This window comes from Leptonychotes weddellii, chromosome 4 (assembly GCF_054177405.1).
Source record: "Leptonychotes weddellii isolate Sample4059 chromosome 4, ASM5417740v2, whole genome shotgun sequence".
NCBI lineage: Eukaryota > Metazoa > Chordata > Mammalia > Carnivora > Phocidae > Leptonychotes > Leptonychotes weddellii.
In genome coordinates, this window is record NC_138372.1 from 24,493,252 (window position 1) to 24,513,086 (window position 19,835).

General features: G+C 47.6%; 1 protein-coding gene across 4 annotated transcripts in view; it reads right to left on the reverse strand.

The window, feature by feature from the left end:
* The window catches only part of DLGAP3 (DLG associated protein 3), a 63,120-nt gene that overhangs the window by 22,086 nt on the left and 21,199 nt on the right, over positions 1-19,835 (reverse strand). For all 4 annotated transcript variants that reach the window (XM_081818046.1, XM_081818047.1, XM_006732562.3 and 1 more), the window contains 4 exons: positions 19,158-19,240; positions 16,287-17,435; positions 11,691-11,896; positions 11,335-11,407 (listed from right to left, as the gene is read on the reverse strand). In XM_081818046.1, the coding sequence (XP_081674172.1) occupies positions 11,335-11,407; positions 11,691-11,896; positions 16,287-17,384 (1,377 nt within the window). In that variant the 5' untranslated portion in view covers positions 17,385-17,435; positions 19,158-19,240. The remainder of the gene's footprint in view (positions 1-11,334; positions 11,408-11,690; positions 11,897-16,286; positions 17,436-19,157; positions 19,241-19,835) is intronic.

The following is a 19,835-nucleotide window of genomic DNA, read 5'->3' on the forward strand; positions in this document are numbered from 1 at the left end:
ACCCACCTAGACTCAAGAGTTGGCTCAGCTACCTCCTAGTACTGTGGCCTGGGAAAGCTACTTAAAGCTTTGGGGCCTCAGCTGAATCACCTGCCCAGTGGGAATGATAATGGTACCATCTTCATGGGGCAGCTATTTAGGGGACTCAAAGAAAAACACGGGAGGCGTTTGGTGCAGGTCCTGGTACACACTAAGCCCTCAGTAAGTGGCACGTGAAGGTCTCAAGACCAACCTGGAAATAGGCCACCACTCATGAGAACCGCAACTATTCCTATTACTGAGCCCGAGAGAAATCCCCCCGAGTGATTACGTAGAGGTCATTGGATGAAGTCTCGGACAAGGTCCTCAGTAGCATCCACATGGTAAATGTGATAGCAGATATCCCATGGCTGCACCTTGTGACATCTCCCAGGAAGGATTCATAGCATCATATTTATGTGCAATCAACAGATAAAGTAGTGGCTTGAACCACATGTAAAATGCTGCTCAACGTTTCCATAACTCCATCTCCAAAGCATAACATGATATCACTAAATTCTACCTCAAATTGAGCAGAAATTTCCATCCAGTTCTACTGAGGGGCAAACTAAGGCTCAGAGGGGGCAGATGAGTTGACCAATGATGCCCAGCTTGTAAGTGATTTACCGAAGTCAAATGCCAGGTTTCCTGGCTCTTTTGCCAGACTGAATCGGAATCTCCTGGGGACCTTTTAAACCTACATTAACTCAAGCTCTACCCCAAGGATCTGAACCCAGGGCTCTCTAACTAGATGCCTCTCTTTGCTTTGGCTGCCTTGAAGCTCAGGGACAAACTTTGCTGGAAATTCAGATTCAGTGGTTCCAGTGTGGGTCCCGTAATCAAAAAGGAGTGTCTGGACTTCCTTCCACAGCCCGTTCTAAAGGAACTTCATTACAAGTGTACAGAAATCACAGGTCATGGAAAAATCAATTCGAGATCCCGTAGAAGTGAAGTTGTGCCAGGTTTGGCACAAGCCACAATCCTGTGGCAGCCGTGGCTTTCATCATGACCCTCTGCAAGTCCACCTCTCAGTTTCCTATCTCTGGACCCCCAAGGTATGAAGGACCAGCAGTGCCTGGGTATTTCCTGAAGCTCAGAAGCTGATTTAACTCCTGTTATTTCTAGGCCAGGCTCAAAATACTCCCCAACTAGAACAATCCAGCTCAGAGGATCCTTCCTGGGGCACAGGACAGGTGATCCTGTAGAACCCCAGTAGAGAGCATTCTGGTCTCAATTCTGGATCCTATAGATGGAAGGAATCTCATTCTGCAGCTTATCTCTGTATCTCCAAGCCTCTCCTGTGTATAAAGTATTAGGCATAATATCTGGCATATAGCAGATGCTCAATAAACATAATAGACTATTATTAGTAGTAAGAGGTTCTTAAATCACACTGACAACACCTTTCAGAGGCCTCTCCTTCCCAGGGTCTCTGAAGCTCTTGAAATCCCAACCATATGCTATTCCTATGACCAACTCCATCCAAGGCAGACAGAGGGAGGGTGAGAAACTCCCTGGGGCCACATGCTTTCCATCTCTACTGGTGAAGACGAGCTTCTGAAGTTCCCACAAGGGACCGGGACCCAAGGGAAACACAGACGTGTATAGACTCCCAGAGGAATATTGCGCCTATGTTGATCTTTACTGTATTATGATTATAAAACTGTAACATTGTGCTGTGAATTCTCCTATTATCCCTGCCCTGCCTTCCAACCTGCTGCCCCCAGACCCACTTTCAGTAGAGTTAAAGTCAAAGGATCCTCTTAGAAAATGGGAACCTTAGCCTCTGTCCAAACCAGACTCAGGATCAGTAAATATTTCCAAGGATGTGGGATATTTAGAAGAAAATACTTTGCTTGGGTCTAACTGAAAATTGTCTGTGCTGGAGTCAGTGGGTTCATCTGGGTGCTGGACAACATCCTGTATACTTTACCTATGTCATTTAGTTTAGCTAACCTTGGAAAACACTCCCAATTCAAACACTCTAAAACACTGGATAAAATATAAGAAACGTTTTATATGCATAGCTGAGCTCACAAGAAAGCGAGATATGTCCCCAGAGGACAAAAGCAAAGAGGAGACTGGAAAATCAGAATATTAACTGTGTGAGTCAGTGCTGCAAACAGCCCAGTGGTGGTGGGAGGTGGGGGCACAATTTGCTGGTCTGACGGACCAAAGGGCTTAGGTATTAACACCCACTTGGGTGTAGGAGTAGGCGTTGGGTCCACATGAAACACAGCGTTAGAAATGAGAACCTTCAGGGGCGCCTGGGTGGCTCAGTTGGTTGGGCGACTGCCTTCGGCTCAGGTCATGATCCTGGAGTCCCTGGATCGAGTCCCGCATCGGGCTCCCTGCTCAGCGGGGAGTCTGCTTCTCCCTCTGACCCTCCCCCCTCTCATGTGCTTGCTCTCTCTCATTCTCTCTCTCTCAAATAAATAAAATCTTTAAAAAAAAAAAAAAAGAAAAGAGAACCTTCATAAACCTAGGAAACGGAAAACCTTTCATGAATGGTAGACTAAAAAAAAAAATCAATTATCAGCACAGGCTGATCACAAGAAGGCAGTTTGTAGTCTAGGCATTGGAGGGGAAAAGTAGGCTAATCTCCTCAGATTAGACCCACAAGGTGGTCTTCACACAGACACAGGATTCTGTGGGCCTGTGGGCCTGCATGGCTCAGACACCTCCCTGCAAATTAAAAATTAACATAAAATGGTCCCAAACCAAGAATAGTCTATCGGAAGCAAATGCAAAATATTTTCTGAGGGACCCACTCTTAACCCAGGCTGTTCACGATTCTCACAGATAAAGTTCCACTGAAAATGAGTTCATACCAGACCATGTGGTATGCTAGCTCTGACACAGCCCCTAATGATCTCCACGCCTCCTGGCATTAACACCCTTGTGTGGGCCCCTGCTCCTGAGGATGGAATAGACTTATTATAATGAGCAGAACATGGAATGTCACTTCCGAGATTAAATTACAAAAAGACTGTGGCTTCCATCTTGAACACGCTCTTTCTCTCAGAGCCTCTGCTCTGTCTGGGAGAAGCAAGCTATTATGTTATGAGTAGTCCGATGATGAGTCCCACATGTCAAAAAACTGATGACTCTGGCCAATAGCCAGGGAGGATCTGAGGCCTGCCAAGAGCCATGGGAGTGAGTGAGGAAGCAGCTATTCCTCCAGTCAAGCCCTAAGATGACAACAGCCCTGGCCAATACCTTGACTGAAGCCACGTGAGTCACCTGATCCAGAAGGCACCACCCACCTAAGCTGCACTCAGATTCCTGACCCACAGAAACTCGTTGCTTTAAGACACTAGGTTGCATAGCAATAGATAACTAATGCAAACTGTGGTATAAACAAAAGCCAAGCTTTTATTAAGTTAAGCCATTGAGAATGCAAGCTTTATCTGTTACAGCAGCTAGTGTTACCTTAGCTTTTAAACTATGTTTAAAACTCCTGGGGCGCCTGGGTGGCTCAGTCGGTTAAACATCTGCCTTCGGCTCAGATCCTGATCCCGGGGTCCTGGGATCAGAGTTCCGCCTTGGGGGTCCCTGCTCCACGGAGAGCTTGCTTCTCCCTCTGCCTCTGCTCTGTCTCTCTCTCTGTGTCTCTCACAAATAAATAAATAAAATCTTTTAAAAAAATAAAGTAAACTGTTTAAATTTCTAAAACTTAAAAGATAAAACTGAAAACATCAGGAGAGAATATAAGCTTTGAAAAGAAGACTAGAAAGATTTAAAAGGAACCAAACCAGATGTCTAGAACTGAAAAAAAAGTCAAATTAAAAACATAATTAATGAGTTAAATAGTAGATGACGCACAACTGAAGAGAAAATTGGTAAATCAGATGATACATCTGAGGAACTCACCCAGAAGGCAGCATAGAGAGGCAAAGAAATGGAAAATATGAACCAGAGGTTAAGATGCATGGAGGAAAGAATAAGATCCCACATACAACTAATAGGAGCTCCAGGTGAGAGACTAGATAGGATATAGAAGCGGCAATATTTGAAGAATTAATTAGACTAATGGAGAATTTTCCAGACTCCTTGCTTCACGCATGACAGAGTGACAGGCAAGACAGCTATAAAGCTAGACAAAACTGTCAAAGACAACCACTTCATCACTCTGAAAATCAATCCAGGGTATACAACAAAGAAGCGTATACATGAAAATTCCTGAACAGCATGAGTCCAGGGCGTCCTTGCCTGGGGCTGCTCCCATTACTCAAGTTCCCAGCTCTCTCACTTGCAATAGTTCAACCAGGGTGAGGCAGGCTGTGAAAACCAGCTGCTTCGTTGCCACTGCCAAAAGGGGCTCACTTAATTTGGAACATTGTCGTATAGTGTCAAGAACGGGCCAGGGCGGGGGGTGGGGGGGAAGCTGGGGAGAGAACAGTAATAGAGGAATAGCCAGCAGCACAGCTAAGCTGAGATTTCAGCACTGTTTGGAACAAGCAATGGACTGGCAGACTAGGCAGGGATTTAACAGAGGAGTTCCGGGGCGTGGGATGGCCAGAGAAGGTTTGATGACCTTGCCACATATGCTGGGTTAAGTAGAGGTGAGTGCATGCACAACAGAGACAAAGAGGCCTCAAGCTGCCCACGCCTTTCTGGCCAATGGAGCCTGTGCACATGTGTAGTGGTGACATAGGAGAGCCTGGCCAAAAAGGAAAATCCAGGGTAGGCTGAAAAACAGCCTGAAGTTTGTACTCCCTAGTCCACACACAGAACAATAAGCAGAGAGCAGCTTTTCTGGCTCAAAGTTTTGGGGCACCATCTCTGGCTGAACACTAAGCTGTGCAGACACAGGACAAACCCCCTAGGAAACCAGGCTTAAAAATAAAAACAAGAAAGAAAAAAAAAAAATTAGTGAAGATATCAGAGGCCACATTTAGCAGGGAAGACAGATTTCACAGAATCAATCCAGGGATCAACAAACACATAAACAAAGCAATAATAATCTTCAAGAGGTAAAGTAAGAACCCACAACTATATGGTCAACTAATCTTCAACAAAGCAGGAAATAATATCCAATGGAAAAAAGTCTCTTCAACAAATAGTGTTGGGAAAACTGGACAGCAACATGCAGAAGAACGAAACTGGACCACTTTTTTACACCATACACAAAAATAAATTCAAAATAGATGAAAGACCTAAACGTGAGACAGGAAACCATCAAAATCCTAGAGGAGAACACAGGCAGCAACCTCTTTGACCTCGGCTGCAGCAACTTCTTTTTTTTTTTTTTTTTTTAAGATTTATTTATTTATTTATTTGACAGAGAGAGAGAGAGCACATAAGCAGGGGGAGCAGCAGGAGAGAGAGAGGGAAAACAAGGCTCCCGGCCGAGCCGGACATGGGGCTCGATCCCAGGACCCCAGGATCATGACCTGAGCCGAAGGCAGACGCTTAACTGACTGAGCCACCCAGGCACCCGGCCATAGCAACTTCTTACTAGACATGTTGCCAGAGGCAAGGGAAACAAAACCAAAAATGAACTATTGGGACTTCATCAAGATAAAAAGCTTCTGTACAGCAAAGAAAACAATCAACAAAACTAAAAGGCAGCCTACAGAACGGGAGAGGATTATTTGTAAATGACATATATGATAAAGGATTAGTATCCAAAATCTATAAAGAACTTATCAAACTCAACACCCAAAAAACAAATAATCCAGTTAAGAAATGGGCAGAAGACATGAATAGACACTCTTCCAAAAAAGACATCCAGATGGCTAACAGACACATGAAAAAATACTCAACATCACTCATCATCAGGGAAATACAAATCAAAACCATGGTGAGATACTATCTCACACCTGTCAGAATGGCTATAATTAACATCACAAGAAACAAAGGTGTTGGCAAGGATATGGAGAAAGGGGGACTGTCTTACACTGTTGGTGGGAATGGGAACTGCAGCCACTCTGGAGAATAGTATGGAGGTTCCTCAAAAGGTTAAAAATAGAACTACCCTACAATCCAGCAATTGCACTACTAGGGATTTACCCAAAGGATAAAAAAAAATACAGATTCAAAGGGGTACATGTACCCTGATGTTTATAGCAGTATTAACAACAATAGCCAAACTCTGGAGAGAGCCCAAATGTCCATTGACTGACAAAAATGGATAAAGAAGATGTGGTATATATATACAATGGAATATTACTCAGCCATCAAAAAGAATGAAATCTTGCCATTTGCAACAATGTGGATGGAGCTAGAGTGTATTATGCTAAGTGAAACAACTTCAGTCAGAGAAAGACAAATACCGTATGATTTCACTCATATGTAGAATTTAAGAAATAAAACAGATGAACCATATTGGGGGGGAAGGGGAAAGAGTGAGAGAGAGAGAGAGAAATAAACCATAAGAGAGACTCTTAACAGTAGAGAACAAACTGAGGGTTAATGGAGGGAGGTGGGTGGAGGATGGGCTAGGTGGGGTTGGGTATTAAGGAGGGTACTTGTTGTGATGAATACAAGGTGTTGTATGTAAGTGATGAATCACTGAATTCTACTCCTGAAACCAATATTGCACTGTATGTTAACTAACTAGAATGTAAATTTTAAAAGTTTTTAAAAAGGTAAAGTAAGAATCCAGAATCACTACAATATATTACTTAAAATGTTCAGTATACAACAAAAAAACTATGAGACATGCAAATAAACAAGGAAATGTGACTGTCCCCAAATGTTTGATTTATCAGACAAAAACTGCAAAGCAGCTATTACAAATATGTTAAAAGAACTAAGAGAAATGTTTAAAGGTTTAAAAGAAAGCACAGCAATGACTTCATGAATAAAAAAAAATCACAACAAAAAGAATCTTTTTTAAGAGTCAAATGGAAATTCTGGAGCTGAAAAGTACAATAACTGAAGTGAAAAATTCACTAGAAGGACTCAGCATTAGAAATGATCAGTAAACTTGATTAGTATAAATTATCCAATCTGAAGAATGGAGAGAAAAAAAGAAAAACAAACAGAACCTCAGAGACCTATGGGACAATAACAAGCAAAGCAGTGTACATGTAATGGGACTCCCAAAGGAAGAAGAGAGAAAGGGGAAGAAAACAATACTTGAAGAAACAACAGCTCAAAATTTTCCAAACGTGATGAAAACCATTAATCTACAGATTAAAGAAGCTCTATTAATTCAAAGTAGGTTAACTACAAAGAGATCCATAGCCAGATACATTACAGTCAAAAGGTTGAAAGCCATAGACAAAGAGAAAATCTTAATAGCAGCAAGGGAAGAACAATTCACCACACACAAGAAAACAATAATATGATTAACAACTGGCTTTTCATCAGAACAATAAGCATCAAAGGTAGTGGAATGGTATATTCAAAATGCTGAAAGAAAAAACTGTCAACCAGGAATTCTATATTCAGCAAAACTATTCTTCAAAAATGAAGTAAAATTAAAGACGTTTCCAAACACCTATAGACTGAAGAATTCATTACAGACCTATCTTACAAGAAACATTAATGGAAGTTCTTCAGGCTAAAAGGAAGTGACACTTAATGATAACTCAAATCCACAGGAAGAGATGAAGGGGACCATAAATGACAAATATAAAAGAATCTATAGATATACTTTTCTCATTTTTTCTCTCAACTTCTTTAAAAGGCACAAAATTTTACAAAACTATTATTATAACATCATCATTACTTTATAATAATTGTTAGATTTAGAACATATACACAGGAAAGGTACATGACAATAATAGCACAAATAGGGGAGAGAAAAAAAGAGATACACTGGAGCAGTGCTTCTATATTTTGCCAGAATTAATTAGATTTTAATCAGTTATGATACACATTATAATTCCTAGAGAAACTCTAGTAACTCAAATAATATAGTAAAAAGGAATTAATAACAAAGAAATTAAAATGGTACACTAAAACATTTATTTGATACAAAAGACAGTAAAGAAAAAACAGAGGAAAAACAATGATATGATACAATTCAACCATATCAATAATCACGTTAAATGTGAATGAACAAGAAAGCTCGTTTGAAAGGCAGAAATTGTTAGATTGGATTTTTTGAAAAAGCACAAGTAGGTTGAAAGTAAAAGGATGAAAAAAGATGTACCAGCAAACAGTAACCATGAGAGAATTTTCCAGATTTGATGAACAGCATTAATCTTCAGATTCAGGGAGCATACACACATAGTGAAACTGCAGAACACCAAAATCAAAGACAAGATTTCAAGAGCAATCAGAAGGAAATGAAAACTACCCACAAAGACAATTGGATTGATTGCAGACTTCCCAACGGCAACAACAGAACATAGATGACAAAAGAGTATCTTCCAAATGCCGAGAGAAAATAAATGTTGACCTAAGATTCTAAAATAAGCTGATTTATGTTAAATAATGAGGGTAGACTCCATTTTTTGTTAAAGGCAAAGTTTGCTACTAACAGACACTGACTGAAAAATTACTAAAGAATATTTGAAAGGAAGGAATGAAATGTAAGAAGGTATGGGGGGAGGTACAAATGTGAGTCTATATAATCAAGTCTTTTTTTTTTTTTTAAGATTTTATTTATTTATTTGAGAGAGAGAATGAGATAGAGAGAGCATGAGAGGGGGGAGGGTCAGAGGGAGAAGCAGACTCCCTGCTGAGCAGGGAGCCCGATGTGGGACTCGATCCCAGGACTCCAGGATCATGACCTGAGCCGAAGGCAGTCGCTTAACCAACTGAGCCACCCAGGCGCCCAAGTTTTTTTTTTTTTTAAAAAGATTTTGTTTATTTGACAGAGAGAGACACAGCGAGAGAGGGAACACAAGCAGGGGGAGTGGGAGAGGGAGAAGCAGGCTTCCTGCCAAGCAGGGAGCCCGATGCGGGGCTCGATCCCAGAACCCTGGGACCATGACCTGAGCCGAAGGCAGACGCTTAACGACTGAGCCACCCAGGCGCCCCAATATAATCAAGTCTTAATAGCATAAAATGTAGCAACAATAATAAAGACTAATTTGGAGAGGTAAAAAGGAGATGGAACTAAAATACCGGGCAACATGTACAGGTAAGAAGGGAAGAGGTGGTCAAAACAAAAGTGTCCTAAGGATAGAAGAATTGTCAAATGAGACTTTGCTAAGTCAGATATGCACATGAAAATTACAAAAGCAACCACAAGAATGAAAATAGAATATAGAACTGCCAAACCAGTGTGGGATTGGGTAGTAAGAAAAATGAAGAAAACTAATCCAAAAGAAGGTAGCAAAGGAGTAAAAAAGCATCACCCAAAAGGCAGGAGAAATAAGGGCACAAAATAAAACAACAAAATACATCCAGGCATATCAGTAATCACAATAAATATAAATGTACTAAACCCTCAAGCAATTGTCAGAATAGATGTAAGATAAATTCCTTAAACTATTTACAAAAGACATACCTAAACAGAAGGAGACAAAAAGCTGGAGCACACCTGTGGGGTTAGCAAGGGGACCAATGTGGCTGGAGTGGGTGGGGGGAGGGAACAGCATTAGGAGAGGGACTCACAGGTAGCAAGGACCAGATCATGCAAGGCCTTATAAATCGTAGTAAAGTCCTCTGAGTAAGGCAAGGGTTTTGAGTGAATGCAATTCTAGTTTGAAATGATCGTTCTGGGCAACGCTGAGAAAGAATGAATTGGAGCAAGGGCACGTGCAGGAGACCACTTAGGGGGCAAGAGAATAACCCAGACAAAAGCCATGGTGATGTAGACTGGAGTAATGACCGTGGAGGTGGTGAGAAGTGCTGGGATCCTGGATATGCTTGGAAGGTAGGACCAACAGGATTTGCTGAAGGACTGGTTGGAGGGATGTGAGACAGAGAAAAAAGTCAAGACTGATTTCAGGCTTTTGGATCCGAGCTCCTAGAAGGATAAAGTTGCCATTATCTGAAATGGAGAAGACAGTGGATGGAGCAGGACATTTTGAGGGGGAAGGAGTGGGGGATAAGGATACTAGCAGCTCCACTGTGGATATCTTAAGTTTGAAATGTCTACTAAATTAATCCAAGTGAGATTTCAATACACAGTTAGACACACATGCCTGGCAATTATGGGAGGATTTGGGGCTGGAGATACACATTTGGAAGTCATCAGGCCCTCAATAATATTCAAAGCCATGAGCCTGAATGAGCTAAGGAGTGAGTGTCGAGAGAAGTCCAGGAACTAAGCTCTGGAAAAATCCAGTGTTCAGATCCTGGAGAGTTGGAGAGGCACCAGTGGCAAGACTAAGCATAAACAGCTAGAGAGAGAACCTAGGAGAACGTAAAAGGTATGGTATCTTCAAAGCCAACTGAGTACGATGTTTCAAGAAGGAGAGAGTCATCATCTGTGTGAGATGTTGCTGATGGGTCAAATAAAACGAGGACTGAGCATTAACTACTGGTTAGCAACATAGGCTAGTCTGATGTGAAAAGACAGCTGTGCCAATCAGATTCCCTGATTCAGGAAATGTAACAAAGACTGAAGCAGCAAACAATAGGAGCCAATCTGGACAGTCTTCTGCATTGCTTTTTTGCATTGCTTTTTTTCCCCCCAGCAAACAGTAAAAATAGCTAACCTTTCCCGAGTGCTGGCTATGTGCCAAGAACACTATTATGATGCCTATTTTTAAATAGAGAAAGTGGGGCTCAAAAAAGTCAAATAACTTGCCCCAGGTCACTCAGCTGGTAAGTAGCTGAGCTGGAATTCCAATCCATGTCATGCATGTAATCATGCATACCTCTGCTTAGTTAAGCGGAAGTCTACACTTAGAGATGGAATTCAACATTTATAAAGTACCAATTTGGGGCCAGGTACCTTGTGTTTGCACACATTTTCTCACTGAACTCTCACAAAAGCCCTGAGATAAATATCACTACTACTGTCATTTTAAAGGTGAGAAAACAGAGGATCTACTGGGTCTCACTAATGGTCCCACGGGGGGTTGGGGGGCAGTGAGGAAAGAACTCAAGCATGGGCATCTCTTGGACCACAGCTCTGCCTATCCCCGGTCTGTACCACCACACCTGCCCTTTGCACGGGGTTAGCTGAGACTAATCAGGCCAGGACATGGCTGGGGAACCTCAGAGACCTGATGTTGCCCCTACAAACTCATCACTTTGAGGACCCTTGGTGGTTTTGAAGGATGTGACTGAGACCCCCAGTCTGAGTCAGCTCCAGGAATCCCAAGGCGGGCTTCCCAGCTCCCCCAGAACCAGACCTGTGCTCTCTCCAGGGGCTGGACCTCTAATTTTAAAGCATAGACTGAGTATGGGACTGAACCCCATTTCCAACCCTTTCCTTCAGGCATGCTGGACTGTCCCTACCTGTCCGGTGGTGAGGGAACGGCTGTAGCCAGGGATGGAGCTCCGGGGATGGATCCGGGGTGGGACACAGCAGCTGGGAAAGGACAAAATTCCATATTCAGAATGGGGGTCTGCCAGAAAGGGGAATAACAGCACTAGGGCCCCTGAGCAGGTTCTATCCCTCAGAAACCCCCAGACAGGGATCCTCCCAGGAGACACCTGGGTGAAGGGACTCTCCCAAAGAGGCACTCAGATTGGAGCGATCACCAAGGACCCCTCTTTATGTGGGGCAGGGTAAGACTCCCCAGTTGAACCCTAAGCAGGGAACCCCCCAGTATCAGCTTCCCACCCCAAGCCCTGGCCCTCCCTGTCCTTACTTGATCCGGGCCTGGTCCACGCTGGAGGAGCGGCGGGAGGTGAAGCGCCGGGCCACCGCTTTGGGAGATGTCTTGGGGCTGCCATCTGAGTCTCCGCTCTCCTCATCCCCCATGGCCTTGATGTAGCTGCCGCTCCGCATCCTGCGGCAGGGGATCTCCCCGTCCTTGCCCCCAGTGGGGTAACCCCCCCAGTCATCTTGCGGCACCTGCGGGGACAGGGGCTTCTGTCTCTCGGACGCGTCCCTACTACATCTAGAAGCCAGGACCCTCTGTCCCCACTGCCAACGGGAGGTGCTCTGTTAGTTGGAGCAGGCCTCGCTCAGGGACATGTGGAAGCAGAGCCAGAAGGTTTCAAGCTGTCCCCTCCCTTACGGGAGATGCCTCATCATCTTTCATGGACCTCTTACTACTTAACTGAGGTGATATGCCAGGAGTCAAGAGGATGAATATCAGAGGCCAAAGTGACCTGGGTGTTGACCCACCCCAGCAGTGAAGTATCACCTGCCCCCACCTTTCACCCCTCCTTCTCCTTCCTCCTCTTAACCTGCTGACATCTCAAATCCTCCAACTCTTCCCTCCTTCCCTCTCCGAGGAGCCACTGAGGGCTCTAAGCAGGCAAGTGCCATCAGATTTGTTTCAGAAAGAGCATTCTGACAGTCCATAGGGGGGATGCACTGTGTAGGGCTGGGAGCAGGGCAGGGGATGGAGTGGCAGGAGGGAGACCAATTAGGAGGCTGATGCTGTTAGCCAGGCAAGAGATGATGAGCCTAAATTAAGACCATGACAATGAGGGGGACGAGGAGATGGAAATGAGGTGTTAAGGAGCATCAGTGAGTCTGATTAGATGTAGGGGGCGAGGGGGCGAGGGGGCGGGGAGGAGCCGCAGATGACTGGGAGGCTGCTGGCTGAGGACCTGGGGGATGGTGCTGTCGCTCATGGAGCCACAGAATCCCAGAGAAACAAGTTTGGGGGAGAGCTGATAGGTTAGGGTTAAGCATCTTTAGTTTGGCAGTGAAATGCCGAGCAGGTGGTTGGGTGTTCGGTTCTGGAGTTCAGTGGAGAAATCTGGGCTGGAGGCAGACATGTGGGAGTCATGGGCGGCAGCTGAATCCACAGGGGTGAATGAAACAGCCCAGGGGAAAGAAAGAGAGCTGGGGAGGGATCCAGTGACATTTCAAAAGGGGACTGCAAAGAAAGGAAGAAAAGCCTATGAAGTCACCTGAGGAGGAGTGGGCAGAGGGGTAGGAGGGAAGTCAGGAGAATGCCATGTCATGGAAACAGGAGACATTTCCAGAATAAAAAGAGTTGATAATGTCAAATGCCACAGTGCATTCAGAGGTTAGTAATTCGGGCTCAGGAGTTAGATCCATGTTCAAATTCTCGCCCCATCACTTGCTAGGCGAACTTGAGCAAAAACTGATTACTCTCTGTTTCCTCGTCTGTGAATTGATAATGACAATTATGCCGATGTCCTAGCGTTGGTAGGAAGGATAAATAAGCCAACATAGTGTGCCCAGCACATAGTAAGTCCTCAATAAATGTTAGCTATTATTATTATAAGCATTGAAGTGGCCTTTTAAAGGGAGCTCTCAAGAGACCACTGGTGACCACTACCAGAACATTTTAGAGGACAGGGGACGTGGATGTCAGACTATAGTAAAGGGGAGAATTAAAGGAAGTGAAGATGTAGATTCTATGCTCTAAGAACTCGGGTATGAAGGGAAGACAGGAGATGGAAGGGGGTATGGAGTGAAGGAAGGATTTTTTAGGATGAGAAACCTGGGCACATTTCCAGGATAAGAGAAAGCGCCAGTAAAGATAAAGATAGTCTTTAAATGTGGGGACGGAGGGAGTGGGGGACAGTCAGTAGTCAGTTCAGGGATAGAGGGGATCCTGGGGAGATGGGCTCAAGCCCTACTGGAGGGATCAGCCTGGGATGAGTGGTCCTGGCTTTTTCTCTGAGCCAAGAAGGAAGGGGATGGGGGTGGCTAGAGATCTAGATGAGTCTGTAGGTGGGCTGACAGGAAGGTGAGGGAGCCTGTGATGGTTGGCCTACACTAGGAAGAATGAGGTATAAGTGGAGGAATGGGGAAGAGGGCTGGGGCAGGTAGGGAAGACTTCAAACACCTGTTGTAAGGAACAGGTTGAATGGGGTGAGGGTAGAGATTTTGAGAGGGGTCAAGAGTCAGGGAGAACACAGAGTTCAGGAAGGGACACAGACTCTGGGGGTGAGGCTAGGTGAGAGGACAGAAACCAGGATGAGAACAGTGACGCAGGGATGGAATGGGGTCCACAGATAGGGGCAGGGCTCAGCAAGGAGGCTGGAGCTCAATGAGAAGATGGGAACACAGGGAGGAGACGAGACTCCATAAAGCAACAAGGGCTCTGGTAGAAGGAGGGGTTCAGGAGAGGGTTGAAGGAGAGCTGGGATCCAGTGGGAGAAATAGGGTCTCAAAACAAAAGGGTTCAGGATCCAACAAAGACACCTAGTCTGATGGGGCCAGCTTCCCCTGCTTTTGGGCATGGCCCCTGCAGTCTGTTAGTTCTCCCACACACATTTGTTGTGATTCCTTAGGCAATCCTAAGATGCCTTGGACCCCCAAGCCCTGAGGGACCATTCCCTTCCCTGTACTCTCCAGAGAGGAGCTACAGGCGAGCAGAGAGAGGCAGGCCAGCAGATCGGACAGCCAGGGCGCTCTCGGCCACACTGCAGGGCTCCCACTCCGCAGCCACTGCGGCTCCTCACTCCTCTGCAGGACGCTGTGAGGTGCATGTTAAAAAGGAAGCCCCCAGAGAGGTCAGGGCAGCCCTGGAGAAGCAGCAGGGAGCAGCCGTGTGGCAGTGAGGCTCCAGGGACGGCCAGGGCTCAGACAGGGGAGAAGGAAGGTTGCTGTCCCCTCCTCGGCCCCTTCTGCTGGACCCTTCAATTCCCAGCTTAGAGAACCTCTCTACCCAGGGAGGGGGCAATCCAGAAGTCCTGAATCCTAGAAGTCTCCCACCTTCCCTACTGTCTGTTTCCACGTGGCCCTTCTTGCTTCCACGTGGCCCTGTTTTTTTCCCTTGAGCTCTCCCGTAAGTTCTCCACCCAGGAGAGCCCTAACGTGTGAAGAACTTACCAGCAAGGCCAAGGACGCCCAAAAGACACATGCAAGGTCAACTCTCTGTACCTCTGAACATGCTGTAGTCTCTTCCTGGAAGACCCTTAATCCACATCTGCGCTCGACCATCTCCAGCTCCGCTGGGATTCAGTTCAGGCGTCCTCCTCTCCGGCAAGCTGCTCCGAGCAGCCCTCAGCCGCCACCAACCCCGGTGGGTGAGGTGCCTCCTCTGTGCTCCCATGGCGCCCAGGGCTCTCTCCTATCACAGCCTCATCGCTCTATTCTACCTGCTTCCTTGTCTATCCCACCCCGACCTCTGAGCTCTTCACAAGCAATGTCTGTGGGGTCATCTTTGCATCCACAGTCCCCAAGAAATGCTCCCCGAGTGAATGACTGTGGATTAAATATGTAGCATGTGGGTTTGGGGGACAACTCTAAGTCTGCTGGACTTCCAGAACTTGTACTGACTTTTCCTCCCAAACCTATGGCAGGCCTCAAGAAAGCAAGGCAGGGGGGTGCCTGGCTGGCTCAGTCAGAAGAGTGTGCAACTCTTGATCTCGGGGTCATGAGTTTGAGCCCCACGTTGGGTGGAGAGATTACTTAAATAAATAAAACTTAAAAAAAAAAATAAAAAGGCAAGCCAAGGGGTATAGGAGAGGAGCCGGCGGCAGAGAAGAGGAAGGTTGATGGTAGGAAGAGCCCTGAGCCCAGCTCAGTAAGGAGATGGAGAGGGGACAGTGTGGGATGGATAAGGACACCATAAGCAGAAGGGGTCAGAGCTCCTCGCCCCATCTGTAGAAACCGTACAAGTGGGGAGACAGGCTGGGGACAGCATGCCAGCTATCACCTGCGCCACCCACTCCCAAGAAGCCCCGCCCTGGCGTTGTATCTGGGGCTCAGACCAGCGTGTCCCCAGCCCAGGAAAACCTACAGGACAGGCTCCCAGGGTTTTTCCACGGCCTCATGGCGTCCTACTGCGGGCACCCCAGCATGACAAACCCCAGCAGAGGCACATTCTGGAAATAACTGACCTTCATATTCAAACAGTATCTGGACCACCCAGATCGGAGCAGAAAAGAGGTCTGGAGAAGGCCTAGGGGCAGGAGAACTGCTTTCCAACTGCTGACCTCCAATCTCCAGGGAAGCTACAGCCAGGGAGTGCCACGCTGTCCTGTCCACTGCCTACCCTCAACCTCATTCTGCCTCCGAGCTCATGAGACAGAGGCCGGCACAGCTTGTCCAAGCAGCAGGTTGAAGGGAAGTCTTCCTGGCAGTGACACGCAATGTCAGAATAGAAGGGCCCCTTCATTGTACAAACGGGGAAAGCGAGATCCCAAAAGGGGCTCAAGGTGACATAGTGAGGCAGGGTGGAACCTCCCTGCCTCCAGGCCTCCACCACAGGGACAACGGACTTCCATCCAACCCTTCTGATAGCTCCCTGGGTGACAGCACCGATGAAGGTTGAGGACCCTGTGCCCCACCCCCACCAAAGCCTCACCTGCAGATAGTGATAAGTCCTGGCTTTGGCCTTGGCCTCCGGGCCCAGGAGCCCCTTGCCTGGCCCGGCCCCCGGGTATCCATCCCGGCCCTGGCTGACCATCATGGTGTGCCAGGCGCTTCGCTTGACCGATTGTCCATCCAGCGACATGGACATGCCAGTGCAGGCAAGACAGCGGCCTTCCGACCCGCCAGAGCGCCCCTTGAAGCTCAAGTCCCGGTAGGACCCGTCTGGAGCCTCCAGGCAGAAGGGACCCCCAGGCTCCCCAGGGGGCCGCCCACCCGCCAGGAAGCCACTGTCGCTGTCCAAGTTGTCATCGGAGCTCCACCAGCCAGCGGCCTTGGATTGGTGCCGCCCGTCCCCCTTGCGGTCCTTGCTCTTGCTCCTTTTGCCGTGCCTGGACTGGTGGTGGTGGTGGTGGTGGTGGTGGTGGGAGGTGTGGGGGCCTCCAGAGCCCAGGCCAGGGTAGCTGTCTCCCCCAGGGCCACCTCTGCCCTCAGCCTTGGGCCCATTATAGTCCCGCTTCCCTGGGGCCTCCAAAGAGTGGGACTTGGCAAAGAGCTTCTGCACAGAGTGAACCAGGTGCCGGATGCGGCTGGGGCTCTCGCTGCGGGCCTCTGGGGCAGTGCCGGACGCTGGCCCGGGCCCGGGCCCGGCCCCTGCTGGACCTCGCTGGTACGGGAGCGTGTGGAAGCCATCTTGTTGAACGGGCAACTGCTTTTCAAACTGGTCCAGGAGTGTAGAAGGCAGGCGGGGGGCACCCTTGCCCTGAGGGTGGCCCACACAGTCTTCACAGGTGTCGAAGGGGCCCTGGCCGGGGTACATCCTGGGGAAGGTGCTGCTGCCCCCCCCAACCCCGGCCCCCCCTGGCCCTCCCTCGGGGCCTACTGATGGCCCCTCACTCAGGCTCAGGGGCCCTTCAGGAGAAAGGTGTCCCAGGCCGGCTCTCGGGGCACAGAAGCGGGGCTCGGTGGAGAAGGCCTCCCCGGAGCCCAGCAGGTACGGGGCCCTGGCAGCTGGGCCCACGTCCATATGCTGCTGGTCGGCAAAGCGGGCTGGGCGGGGATGGCTACCGCGGTCGCCATGGTAACCCCTCATGGCCTCAGCAAGGGTTCTTCATAGTGCTGGGGGCCAGGCCCCCGGAACCTCCTGGGAAAATAAGGAGAAAAAGGATTCAGATTGAACAACAGGCCACTTCACCTAAAACTCTATTCTTAGGTATTCTGGTATCCCTTTAGGTAATGCATATCAATTTATTGTGAGTAATAGTACTATCTTTCCCCAAATGAGCTTAAAATGCCTTACAACAGTCATACTAGACAAAGACACTCACAAAGGGGGCACCTGCGTGGCTCAGTCGGTTAAGCATCTGCCTTCGGCTCAGGTCGTGATCCCAGAGTCCTGGGATCGAGTCCCACATCAGGCTCCCTGCTCGGTGCGGAGCCTGCTTCTCCCTCTCCCTCTGCCTGCTGCTCCCCCTGCTTGTGCTCTCTCTCTATCTCTCTGTCAAATAAATAAAATCTAAAAAAAATTTAAAAAATAAATCTTAAAAAAAAAAAAGATACTCACAAGGGCACAAAATAATGCCATCATTCGTCAAATGCTGCAAATTTGATACTTATTCATAAGATAAAATGCCCTCAGCCAAAAGGGTTTTTAAAAATCCTTAGGTTACCAAAAATAAAAGGATAGCCAAACAGACATAAAAATATATATATATATTCAAAGAAACCAGTCATTAGGTGAACTAGCTTTTTAACAAGCTGGCTTTAGGCAAACTGATCCAGAGCCACACCTCTGCCCAATGCTGTGAAGAGCCAGGCCTCAGGGTCACAGCCTCCAGCCGCAGTAACCAAACAGAACACTGGACCCTCATCTACGTATCCACCCCCTCCCCTTCCTTCCACACCCTGTTCCTTCCATCTGGCTGCAGGCTTATTCTCCTCCCTCCCACAAGCCCCCACCCACCCACTCCAGGGCTGAGACAGGAAGGAATAACCTAAGATGACTGCCTCTTCCTCTTCTGGGTTCCAAGTGTTCCCCAGTAAAATTTCCCTTTTACCCCCATTGGCCACCCCCATTCCACTGTAGGGGAGTCACCAAGGGAGAAGAAACCATAAAGAAGAGGAACGCTGGCTGTCCAAGGCAGCATCTAAACCCTACACTGCGGGGCACCTGGGTGGCTCAGTCGTTAAGCGTCTGCCTTCGGCTCAGGTCAGGATCCCAGGGTCCTGGGGTCAAGCCCCACATCGGGCTCCCCGCTCATCGGGAAGCCTGCTTCTCCCTCCCCCTCCTCTCCCACTCCCCCTGCTCGTATTCCCTCTTTGGCTATCTCTCTCTGTCTGTCAAATAAATAAATAAAATCTTTAAAAAAATTTAAAATAAAACAATAAATAAACCCTACACTGGGGTTGGAAATCAGGAGTTCCTCCCAGGAACAGCGGGCTGGCAGGGCAGGGAGGTGATGGAGAGAAAGCACTGCAACCAGTGCCCCCGGCCCCCATCCCAGGCTTGCCAAGGCTACAGGACAGAGAGGTCAGCTCTCAGCAAGAACTGCCTCTGATCAGGACTCCAGAGCTGCCAGGGCAGGCGCTACAGCAGGAGGGGATGTCAGCAGGAGGGACAGGGACTGAGGAGCTGGCAGACGGCGCCCTCCCTCATCCCAGACCAGGCTCCTGGGCCATCTGCTGACTAGGAGGGAATGACAGCCTCAAAGACTCCAGACAGCAGCACCTCCGAGACCCAGCCTTCCTTCCTCCCCAACCACCACCTCTCCATACCCACTGTTTCAGGCTGCTTCCAGAATAACCCAAGTTATTCTGATTTCAGAACCTCAATCTACTCCCCATCTCCCAGACTCCTACCACTCACCATCCGGGGTTTCCCATCCTCGGTGTCAGGATCCCCACCACCAGACAGAATCCTAACTTCAGAAGGCTCAGGATCACTGGCTCCTGATGGAAAAGAAAAGGGTAGTGAGCAAAGGGAGAAAGAGATTGTCCCAGAGTCCTCAGAGGACCAGTCTCTGGCCTTGATAGTTTCCCTTCCCAACCCCCCAGACCAGGACTGATTGGATCCCCCATGATGCAGGGCCTTTGGACCCCCAGGGAAATGAAGTTGGCTTCATTATGCAAATACATGCAAATGAGCTTACAGGTTGGACTACCTCCAACAGCAAGTGTCTGTGTGATCTGTCCGTGGTGCTGAGCCACTGCAATTTTTTTTTTCGTTGCCCTCAAATACGATTCCATTCCACAAAATTTGTTGAGCAGCTACCATAAGCAAGACTGAGTGAGAAGTGTACAGAGGTGATTTAAGTGTGGTCTCTGTCATCGAGAGGCTTATAGTCTAACAAGGGAACAATCCTACACGACAGGGGTATTTTAGGTCCCAGTATTTTTGCACAAGCTGTACCCTCCTCCTAGAATCTCCTTCCATCTACTCACCTCAACTCTCTCCCTTGGCTAACACTTACTCAGATGAAGCCCCACCTACCCTCAAAGACTTTCTGTACTCTTATTTTGTGTTATGTCTCTCTATTGGGCTTTC